This window comes from Anabrus simplex, chromosome 1, assembly GCF_040414725.1.
Source record: "Anabrus simplex isolate iqAnaSimp1 chromosome 1, ASM4041472v1, whole genome shotgun sequence".
Lineage (NCBI taxonomy): Eukaryota > Metazoa > Arthropoda > Insecta > Orthoptera > Tettigoniidae > Anabrus > Anabrus simplex.
The window spans coordinates 536,158,858-536,171,379 of NC_090265.1; the positions used below are offsets into that span (position 1 = coordinate 536,158,858).

Here is a 12,522-nt window from a genome sequence, read left to right on the forward strand (position 1 = left end):
CAGTTCGTATTTGGAATAATACGCAAATGAAACAATCTAGAACCTTCCGAGGTACGGTGATCAAGCACTTCATAAAGAAAATTAAATTTATCGAGTACAGTCTCTGCACTGTACTCCACCAGCATAATACATTTGTTGAAATAAATGACAGTCCAAATTCCCGTACGTCGTGATTTTCAGATTAACACTGGCACTTAAGATCATAATGCAACACAGTTCAACGGATAGACATAGTCTTTAAATGAAATTGAGGCTGGCTAGAAATACTACCGCTGCTTTCACACAGTCTTTGAACGAAATCAATGCTGGCACAGTTAATGCAAGAACACAGTCTTTAAATGAAATAAAGCTGACACAATTAATGCAAGAACACAGTCTTTAAACGAATTCAAATATACAGCCGGACCGAGAGACGAATTATGTCGCGACGTGCTTACTTGCACACACTCGCTGACTCACGGCTTACTGCCGACTCACTCCACTCTCTGCCTTCAGCACACTGCCGTCGCATACCGCACACTCTCTCTGCTTTACTGCAGGCTCTCTGCTTACATTCTGCCTTACCCCAGGCTGGCGACTCGCTTATATTTCGTTCATGCAGCAATGGAACACGAAGGAACCTTCTGCGTGACGTCGCTTGTCCTTGGCCGGTGTTCTGGAACGTCGCGAACTTGCTCGCAGTTCCCATTATGCCTGTGCGCTCGGCGCAAGTTTTAAATGCTTACAGCCGGGTGTTAGCGAGCTTCTCTTAATAAAAGAATGAAACGTGAATGCTCGTAGGGTGTTACCGTTTCAATACATTGTTTATATATTTCAGAAATGTTTGTTTCCAAGGGGGAAAAAAAGTTTTAAATTTGTAAAGCTTCTTTTACTCAGGGCTGTTGGAAAATTACGTTCTTGGTCACGTTACAATCTTTATCGTATGTCCAAAGTATCACTGTATGACTAAAAAATGCGTAAATAAATTAACTTCTGTTATATCAGTTTGTATTTTCGTTGGATAGAATTATATTATGTATCACTGACTGGCCGGTACGGGGAAAGACGTGAGGCGGGGACGGGATTGATGCACTACTTCACTTCAACATCGGAAACAGTGTCCTGCGTGCTGGCCTTTGGTCACAGGGGTCCCGGGTTCGATTCCCGGCAGGATCGGGAATTTTAACCATAATTGGTTAATTTCTCTGGTATGGGTCTGGGTGTATGTGTCGTCTCCGTCATCATTTCATCTTCATCACGACGCGCAGGTTGCCTACGGGTGCCAAATCAAAAGACCTGCATCATGCGAGCCGAACTTGTCTTCGGACACTCCCGGCACTAAAAGGCATACGCCATTTCATTTATTTTTGTCGGAAACAGTACCTTATTTTGACTGTTTTGCTCAGCACTAACCCATGCTCAATAATTTCCTGGAATGTTTCGCATTCCGTACAAATGTTAACACCATCAGCTCCGTGCAAGTACTGTATCACAATTTCCTGATGACACGACTCTTCGAGGCTGGAGGGTGAGAGGGGAATCGCTCGCTCGGCCTTGGCCTTTCTTACTGACATCTATGCACCCACGATGTAACTATCAGTGGAGTTAGCTGTCGACAGCAACGAGACTAGTGGCGATATTTTAAAATAAAAGGTGGATCTAGAACTGACTCCAGCCGCCTCTTAAAAATTGCATTTAAAACCACGCACAATAGCTCCAATATCATACACAATGTTAGAACTGTTAACAACAACAACAAACACAGCCAATCAGGAGTTTACCGCATCAAGTGCAATGATTGCAAATCAAGTTACATTGGACGTACAGGCAGAAATTTCATAATCCGGTATAATGAACATCTAAACGCAATAAAGCATAACCACTTCTCAGCAATAGGTCAACACATTGAAGAATACAAACACAGTTTCATGAACATCGAAAATGATATGGAAATCATCATCATCATCATCCTAAACCATCTCCAGTTTCCTGGGTGTGGTATATGAGCCTCCTCCATCTCATCCTGTCCTTGTACCATTCTTCCTCCACCAACTTGTCCCAATCATGACCTCTGAGCAGTACATTGCTCTTAACTAAATCTATCCATTTCCTTCGTGGCCTTCCCACGGGTTGTCTTCCTTCTCCCTTTCTGTCAAATTCCTTCCTTGCAGTTCTGTTTACTGGTATCCTCTTCATGTGACCAAACCACTTCAGTCTTGATATCTGAATCTTATTGAGGAGGGAATCATCTATTCCTACTTCTTCTCTAATTTTCTCATTCCTAATCTTGTCTTTCCTGGTTTTCTGGATCATAGTGCGTAGGAATTTCATTTCAGCTGCCTGAAGTTTGTAATTATCTCTATTGGTCAGTGTTGGTTTCGAGACTGTATGTAAGAATTGGTGTATAATAGGACTTGTAATGTCATTTTTGTTTTCATGGGTATTTGCTCATCCCACAGCAGGTGTCTTACCTGGTGGTAAAATTGTGTTGCCTTATTGATTTGATTGTTCACCTCATGTTTTACTAGGTTGTCATTTGATATAACGCTACCCAAGTATTTGAAAACTGGAACGCTGTCCAGTTGAGCTTTATTTAACATGACTATTGGTTCTGCTCCTTCCCCATACACTTTCATCACCACCGTCTTGGTCTTGCATATGTTTAAACCATATTTCTTAAACTCCTCATTCCAGCTTTGTATTCTCTCTCCCAATTCCTCTTCTGACTCACTCCAGATCGCAACATCATCTGCAAATGTAAAGGCTTTGATATCTCCATGTTCTTTCTTTTTAATAGATTTCATTACTACATCCATTACAATAATAAATAGAAGTGGTGACAATGAGCTGCCCTTCTGCACTCCTCTCTTTGTTTCAAACCAGTCCGACAAACCACATCCTACTTGTTCTTTCATGCATTGCCAAATTCTTTCCTTTGGTACAGTCATATGCTTTCTCAATGTCCAAAAATATTAGAAATAAAGGCTTGTTCTTCTCCCAATATTTTTCCATTAGCATCCTAATTGCAAATATAAGGTCTGTAGTTGACCTTCCTGGTCTGAAACCATACTGCTCTTCTTCCAAAATTGGTTCAACAATATCTCTGATTCTGGTCTCTATTATTTTTTCCAATATTTTCAGGACATGAGACAGTAGTGTGATTCCACGATAATTAGTACATTTTCGTCAGCTTCCTTTCTTGAACAGAGGTACAATGATGCCCATCTTCCAGTCCTCAGGAATAGTATTTTCCTTCCATATCTTGTTGAGTAGTCTGTAGAGCCACTGGATTCCTGGAATTCCTGCTGCTTTCAGCATATCTGCACTTAGTTCATCTATGCCCACTGCCTTTCCTTTCTTCATGCTCTTGAGCGCATTTTCAATCTCAAGCCATGTAATTGGTGGTTCAGTTGTGGTTCCTCGACTTGGCTCTCCTCTATCCGTTGTTATGTTTTCTGTATCTCCATTCAGCAGCTTTTCGAAATAGATCTTGAGTTCTTGTTTAATTTCTCCCTCTTCTTGTGCCAGAGTTCCATCATCACGTTCTATTGCTTTTATGGTCTCTTGATCCCTTCGCTTGTTTTTCACTACTCTGTATAGCAGTTTCATATTTCTTCTGCTGTCCTTTTCCAGTTTGTCTGCAAACTCATTCCATTTCTTCTCTTTTTCTTCCCTTACAATGTTCTTTACAGCAAGTTTCTTGTTCCTGTATACTTCTTGAAGTCTTTGTATTTCTTGTTCATTTTGTTCTTGTCCCTGTTTTTGTTTTTCCTTGTCCAGTGACTTCTTTATTTGGTTTCTTTCTTTCACCGCTGTTTTCACTTTATCATTCCACCATGGTGTCTCCTTTTTTCTTTTGATAGAACTTGTAACTCCACATAGGTTTTTGGGTTCTCCCACAAAGGTGTCTTTGAAGGCCTTCCACTCTTCATTAACGCTGGTTACTTCACCCTTCGGCAAACTCTGTTGAATCCTTAGTTTGTATTCTTCCTTTATTTGGACTTCTTGCAACTTCCAAGTTTTAACCCTCAGTTTTTTCATAATTATTTTCTGCATTTCATTTGTCTTATGTTTGAAGTCAACTACCAACAATCTGTGGTCACTGTCCATGCTTTCACTAGGGATGACCTTTACATCTGTGATGTACCTGCCACCATCTTTATTCGTGATTATGTAGTCAATCAGTGTTCTATACTGGCCATCCCAACTGTACCTTGTTATTCTGTGACTGTCTCTTTTTTTGAAGAATGTATTTTTGATTATAAGATCATTTCTTCTGCACAGATCTAATAGTTGTTCTCCTTCTGGGTTCCTTTGTCCAAATCCATGTGGACCAATGATGTTCTTGTACCCAAGTCTGTCTATCCCAACTTGCGCATTTAGATCTCCAATAATAATAACAACATTTTCCTCATTAACTGTATCTTCCAGGTCTTGCCGAAATTTCTCTTTGTCTTCCTCACTGCAGCCTGTCTGTGGGGCATACACTTGTATGATGGTGTACTTAGTGTTCTCCAGTTTCATGAACATTTTAATGATTCTATCACTTTTGCAGATAACTTCAGCTGTAGCATCAGTCCTTTCATTAATTAAGAATCCAACACCATTTTTTGCTACCTTCTCCTGTCCACTCCAGTATAATTTATATCCTCCACGAAGTGTCTTACTTCCAATCCCTTTCCATTTGGTCTCACTTAATCCCAATATTGATATTTTTCTTCTATCCATCATGTCTAGGATTTCTTCTACCTTTCCAGTTAATGATAGAATGTTCATAGTTCCAATTCGGTATTTGGGTCTCTTTTTTATTTGGGGTTTCCTTTCAGAACATTGTATATCATCAAACTTACAGTCATCATACTTTACAATTGTCTGAGAGGACGTGTCAGTCCGGTCTATAATCTTCTTTCCGAGGCTCTTTTTCTTATTGAAAGCGACTGTACTCAATACTCTCCTGTTGACTTGCTAGGCCTAACACATAAGAGGATTTTCTTTCAGGGTTTACTCCCTTAGCCTTTGAGGATGCCTTCCTCGTCCTACAAGGCAGTAGGTTCCATCTGTACACCCCAGAAGGATGAGTTGCCTCTTCCGCCATCTCCACTGTACCGAAGTCCATCTCCTCCGCCGTAGATGCCGTTAAGGTCTTCACCCTTAACCCAGGGCAAGGGCCCTCCATATTTATGACCCCTGGAGAGAGGGTGTCCCAGTATTTTAAAACCCCCAGAAATTGGGCTACCTGTTGGTCCGCAGGTTGTATTGGTTATTTCAACCAGCCCTACATACTGTAGGGGCCCCCTATCTGCCACCTGGGGACGCGCTCTGTAGGGGTCAGGTTCCCCTGGTTACTTATTGGAAGTTAACCCCACCCACAAGGAGTAAGGTTATTTGCAGAGGATATGAAAATATTAATCATAAATCCCAAAGGCCCCCTGCTCAATATAACAAAAGAGTTTTACATTTCTTTAGATCAATACACTAATCCCAATTTCAATATAAATGATATTACAGAAAAAAACCAATATTATTTTCAACAAATTCATTCCCGCCCTAAAAAAACGACTACCTGAAAACAATCAATAAGCAGAGCACAACACGTGCCACAAAACCACTAAGCGACACGCCCAACCCCACCTCTGCCCCCACACCAACCAATCCCCCTACTCCTCCGTCCACACCCCTCATCACAGCTGGCATAAGCCCAAGACGAACCCGTAGCAGTATGCAGGGAGTTCCGAAACAGAGAACTACCCAACCACAACAACAGCAGTAAGTACACTTTCTAATTCACACACGTCTTCAGGCATTCTAGTCCACAATCCATCACTCATAACATATTTATCTTTTACAGATAACCATAATACCAGAACACAAATATGGACATGAAAGGAACTACCACTGCTGTTAGAATTTTAATCATACTCAGAACAAGACTACGTCTTCATCTTATGCTTCTAACTCAAACGAACAAGATTTTGCCTACCATAAAGCTAAAGTGGAAAAAGATATGTGCAAGACATAAACATATATATTAATCAGTGCTTTACAAATGTTTTTAGTATATTTTAATGTGTTTTATGTGTTTGTACAACTGATTAGCTCTTAAATTTAGCTTAAGTTTTTATAATCACAATTTAAACCTTAAGGTCATTTACACTTATGTACTGCAATTTAAATGATAAACGTATATGCCCCATTAGACATATCCGGATATGCCAATCAAAGATGGTATCTCCCTTCAGACAATATAATGTAATTCTCGCGAAACATCAACATTATCATAATCTATTAGCTTCATTTCCGTATTGATTGCTACTACAACATAAAAATAATTTAGAAGCCTCCGCCTTATCAATACAATATTTATTTACTATAATGCAGTAAATTCAGTACCGGTTTCGACCCCTATGGGGTCATCCTCAGCTGACACATATTAAATTGGTTTCAAAAACATCACATGTAAGACATTACACCTTCATACAACTGACCCAATTAAACCAAACATTAAAAAGTTGCTTATTAAAATAATAAATGGATCTTTTTCTTTGGCTTAAAAAGTACTTGTTATGTGAGGCATATCACCTCATTGTACCTAATCTATTGAACATCAAATGAAGTTTACACTTGTTTACACTAGTGTTTGTAAAATTGTTACATATTTACAGCATTTATCGTCTTTAAGAATATGTATATATAAAAAGTTTTAGACCCGATGTGACAGGCCGGTTAAAAATGGATGAAATGGTAAAAACAAATAAAACATTAGCCAACTGATGATGGCCAAATAGGCCAAAACCGGTACTGTAAGAACTACAAGTATAATAAATTGTATTGAACAGGTGGAATCCTTTCTTTTCCATATAAGCTACATCAGTATTCAATCTAGAAAGCTCATGGGCAACAAGAGCTGTTGTCCTTTCAGGTCTGTCACTCTCTTTCATGTCAAGCAGTGTTTGGACATTCCACATTGCAGTTATAACTTATTTTCCTTGATTGTTTCAAATGCATATGGGGTGACCCACTGGGTGCTGTCGCCAGCCGGACTGAAGTGTGACTTCCAATGTTTAGTTCAACTTTTCTAGGGCCTTCCCCATTTAGGGCTGGGCTGCGGTGATCCTAAACAGGCCTGCTCAAACACAGGTGCAGGACTGAGTTCCCAAGTAGTCAGAATTCTCAGAAAGATGACCATCACACACCTGCTGCCAACGTGCAGGTCCAAATTGAAGGCTTCGTTTCACCTGAGAACCTGCCTCTACCATCCTTATCCCATTGCCTTTGTACTTGGAGTGAAAAATGACAGCTGAATAAAATGCCACTGGCATGGATTTGTTAAATGTGGATCACAGCTTTCCATGGAGTAACCCACACACTCTGATTTCAGAATCATTCACCACGGCACATGTGCACGAGACATGTGGTGTCAAACACTGAAATTGCAAAAGACTGCCACTGACTCAAGAAAACCGAGTGGAGCCTTCGTAGCCAGTCTGCCTGGCATTTTCTCTTCTGCTTCACTTGCTGTACAGAAGCTCATCTTCTCCGCCGAGTAAACCGTTGAGTAATGGTGTTTCAGTAGCATTTCCTCTCCTGAGGGACCATCCGCCCTCCTAAAGGGCCTCATCTGCCCAATGCCATTGGCCTCTTTAGTTTGTATTCTTATTTATCCCCGAGTCCAGGGCTACCTCTTCCAAACTGAAATCTGCCTTCTCCGCCGCAGATACTGTTGACGTCTTCACTCATAACCCTGAGCTGGGACCCTTACCAGATGCTACACACCAGATGCTACACACCAGATCATTGTGCTCTTGGACTCACATAGGCAGGGATACCACTCCCTGAGTAAGGCTGCCTCTGAAGAGGGTCCTTACCTACTGCCTGTTAGGAAGTAAGCTATATATCTTTTCACGAGAGTTTAATCCTGATGTAAACATGGTGTGTCCACGCCTCTGGCAAAGAAAGAGTTGTGATTCGCTGAGCGTCTAGTACCGACCTCCACCCTGTCAACGTCTTGTGTTAGGACGTACAGTGCTGCGCATTGCATACGACAACAGTGCGAAGATCTGAACTTCTGAATAAACGACTAAACCTGGATTCTGTTCACTTACTTTAGTGAGCACATTCACAATGCACTGCCTATGGTTACTTCTGAGCGGTTTTCCTCTTTTGTGCTTCACTACACGTGATGCTCCATTTCTCTCACTATGAATACTGACACTGACTGCTGCTGCAAGATGCAACACCTTATCTCCATGTTGTACAGCTTGGGACTTTCTCCCACTACGAGAAGACTTCCTGTATTACACCACACTTTTTGCCTTTGTTTTTCATTATTTAATCACTATTTTATTTAAATAAAAGAGCATATATATATATATATAAATACCAGTATATATGGCAATCATATTTTAATTTGATTATGTACTCTTCCAAACTTTCTAAATGTAATAAACTAAACTAAAATAAAATGAATGTGATGTACTACTTTTCTTCGAGCTCACATAAGTCGAGTGAGTGCGACAGTTGCTCCTCCAATCAACAATGTCTATGTCCATGTGCAAAGGAAAGGTGGCCTATCTGTTTACATCAGGATTAAACTCTCGTGAAAAACGGTATAACTGGGAAAGGAAAAATCAAGGAAGAAATTTTGGAGAGGATAAGAAACTGCTCAAAATTTTATTACTGTGTATCAGACATAATTAGAAATTGGAAATTACCTACCAAAGCAAAAGTCATGATATATAAATCATATTATTTTCCAATACTGACATATGGATCAGAATGTTGGACTTGCACAAAAATGTCTGAGTAGATTACAAGCGAGAGAGATACGCTCTCTGCAGAGGATCTTGGGTAAAATGAGGAGGGACAAGATAAGAAATGAAACAATATGAAACACATTACAGATCAACCCCACTAAAAGAAATTGAGAAAAATAGGCTTAAATGATTCAGCCACGTCAAAAAAACGGGACAAGAAAGTTTACCAAAAAGAGCCCTGAAATGGACAGAATCTGGAAGAAGACCAATTGGAAGACCGCGAACAAGATGGAGGGATCAAATGGAGGAGAGGACTACAATGGGAGACAGTGATGAACGATAGACTGTGGGGAAAAATGAAGATTGGAAGAGCTCTGAGAATGACCTGCATAAGCACAAACGTATCAGGAAGTAGAAAAAGATGAAGATTATTAACATATTTTTGTGGCCACTTAGGGGCATACTTAACACTTATTAGCCTTCCTAGATTTTCATTATTCCTTTGTCTTGATGCAGAATGCAGTTCTTCACTCTTTGGATCGCTTTGCGCCAGTTCTTCTCGCTCTTTACAGGAGATACTTTATCCCTTGTACCCAGATTCTGAATTTAATTCTTTCTTGAACTCCTTCTTCTCAGAATCACTGAACAGATCCTCCTTCACTGCAGTTGCTCATGGATAGATACAGTACATTTCCAAGTTATGAGATCAAGAATTGTGCATGATATTTCTGATGTTAGTCATTTGAGAAAGAGGACCTTAAAACATACCGTAAAAGGATACTTCCTCATAACAAGTGAGAGCTTTTCATATTTAGAGTACAGTTCTGCATTCAACTTCAGGTGATATTCACCCTCAGAATTTTAATGTGGCCAATAATTTATCATAAGAATTTCATTTGCATCCTCTCTATCTCACCATGGTGAGTGAGGGCCAAGCACTCAGTAACATACCGGGCTTCAGGACATACTGGTGTAGTATAGCAGCAGTATTTGGCCTGCTATGAAATTGATCTGGATGGATAAGTGGGTTTACAAAGGTGAAAAACTGTTTCCATGTGTCTTTCCAAATATTTCTGAGCTGCTTTTTTTTTTTTTTTTTTTTTTGATGCATTCATTCCAGACAAGATGCAATGTTTGATCTTCCATATTTAGTATTGTGATGCAATGTTGTTGTTGTTATTATTATTATTATTATTATTATTATTATTATTATTATTATTATTATTATTCCCCAAGGGGCCACCATTTGAATATATTTGAATATATTTCTCTTAATAAGATTTATCTTTATGTGCAGTTTAAGGGTTCGAAGGACCAGGTGTCGAGTCATGAACAGCAGCTGCAAATTGCAAAGCAAAGATTACGAGATGCCCAAGATGAACTGGAAGAGCTCAGAGGTCTTGTCACAGAGCAATCTTCACAGCTTGAGGAGTACAGGAATAAGGTAACATACTACATCTAAAAATTATTAGGACATCTTTGCAGGTAGGCTATCCATTAAAACAAAACTCAGTTTACTAGTAATTATGCAGAACGAAGTATTATCAGAGGTATTTTCAAACATAAGTTGTACTATAATACATATATTCCAGTATTCCCTTTTCCAAAGTAGAGGTTTAAAACTTTTGCCTGAATGAATTTTAAACCATATTATGCCTGTTGCTATTTCTTTATACATGGAGTATCTTTTCATCTGGCTCTTGGCACATGCCACAGTAAAATGTAGCTTCCACTGAAGTCTCATTTAGCAGTATGGAAGATGAGGCTTGAGTGGTTCTGAGTAGTGGCATTCTAAACAAAATCAATGTGTCTGGATGTTATGAAAGATGCTACTCATAGAGCCAGTCATACTCCCAGTAGTACTTTTACAGATCAAATAATAGCCTATATGAGGTTCAGTTTAATTTTTGTCTTTGTGTATTTGTCTGTTACAGCATCATGGGAAAACAGACAGAGGAATTATCATGGAACTTAGTGTTAAAGTTTAGGATAGGTGCTATTGAAATCTTAGCTATAAGTTATTCAAAAAAATTCAATAAGAGATGGTCTTCAGAGGGAGGCCTGAAACAAAAAGTTTGGATGCATCTGTTTTACAGTGGGTTTTACAGGAAAATTGCTCATGACAAAATTGATTTAGTATATTACTTACAAACTTTTTTGTCCTAACTTTCTTCCAGTACAGTGAAAAATGAGGGAAATATCAGTGGTGGTCGTCAGAAAGTTTCAAATCCAAGAGCTGATAACTAACTCTGTGAAGATCATACTGGCAACGTTTTAAATGCTTTGTACATTTTTCTGTACTTCTTTTATATTAACCTGATAGTTGGTTTTATACCAGAAGGAATGGATCAGATGTAAAAAAGATGAAACTGCACAGGGCCAGAGAGAACCAGGAAACAAGTACGTCACAACAAGCTGCTAACAGGGAGAGACTGTCCACCTGTGCCTCAGTATCTCAGCAACAACGTGAGGGGTCAACAGGAACATAACCGTGCTCATGCTAAGTGACAGTTCCATCAACGACAGGTACAACTGCTAGTCATGAATAATTCTCTACTGCAATTATTCCTACTTACTACTTGTTCTGATGAGCATCCGTGGTTACTTTAATGTTTATTATCTTCAGCTTACAACAATTAAATCTTTCTTAAATAGACCTTTCATTAACTGGAAACTTTTAATGGAAAATTATCTCATTTCCAAATCACTTTGGATTAAATGGAAATTTTAAACACGGAAACAGAAAATTTCTAATCCTCCTAGAGGATTGCATAGCAATATTTTATCTATCCTACACATTCTAGATGGGCTGTGATGCAAGGACAGGTACAGCATATGGTACAGTACATTCCTTCTTTCCCAGTTTCTTTCTTTTGAGGATAAACTGCTGGGTATTTCATTCGACTGACTGGACTTTCCATACAGTACTCTACAAATAGCTACTGTCTCTGGAATACACCACCTATTGTTGTTCAGTAGTTCTCCCTATGGGAAAAAGAAGAAAAGGAGAAATGATTGAGTTTGAATTGAAGACTTATAAAGATGTCATCAGGAATTTAAAGAAACCTGAGCAATTCACCCTGTGGCAGAATTATTTGCATATGATTGTAGTAATTTCTAAGGCTAAAGTTGAAAGTCAGGTAATCAAGAGTAAAACCATTACACTTGAGAAGACTCTGTTTGACTGCTGGAGAATATATGGCACTAAGGCTAAAGCTTAAGTGGAAAGTCAAGTAATCAAGAGTAAGACCACTACAATTGAGAAAACTCTGTTTGACTACTGGAGAATGTATGGTACTGCACTGGTTAGAAACTTTTTAATTTTACGTATGCTGATTATGTTTGACATGTGTGGGAGTTTGAAACTGATCCATATTTGCATCCTCTCTGACTGTGACTTGTGCTCTCTGAATGTCTAGGAGCATTGTTAGGATATGTTGTTGTATCATCTAGGATATAGATTCTTTGAAATAAAATGGTAGCACATAGTTGACTGAAAGTGATCCCCCTTTTCATTTTAATCTTTTCACTACATTTATTAGTGCTGAAATACTCAATTGAATGAACCAACGTACTTTGAATCTTTGACTCAAAATAAAGGAACATTAAGGTTATATTGTACTTTGACAACTTCATAAACATACAGCTGCAGACTACGGCCAGATAAAGGGAAGTATCTTGCTCGTTTTAGCATTGATACTCACTCCACTTAGAATTTCCACTTTATTTTGGTCCATTTTCAGGAAGAGTATTCTATTTCGTATATTAAATTCTTTAGTTAAGCACATAT

At 39.0% G+C, this 12,522-nt stretch overlaps 1 protein-coding gene across 1 annotated transcript in view; it reads left to right on the plus strand.

Moving 5' to 3' along the window:
* The window catches only part of LOC136876423 (outer dense fiber protein 2), a 456,680-nt gene that overhangs the window by 260,888 nt on the left and 183,270 nt on the right, over positions 1 to 12,522 (plus strand). Inside the window, exon 8 of the mRNA XM_068228338.1 lies at positions 10,030 to 10,176. Within this exon, the coding sequence (XP_068084439.1) occupies positions 10,030 to 10,176 (147 nt within the window). The remainder of the gene's footprint in view (positions 1 to 10,029; positions 10,177 to 12,522) is intronic.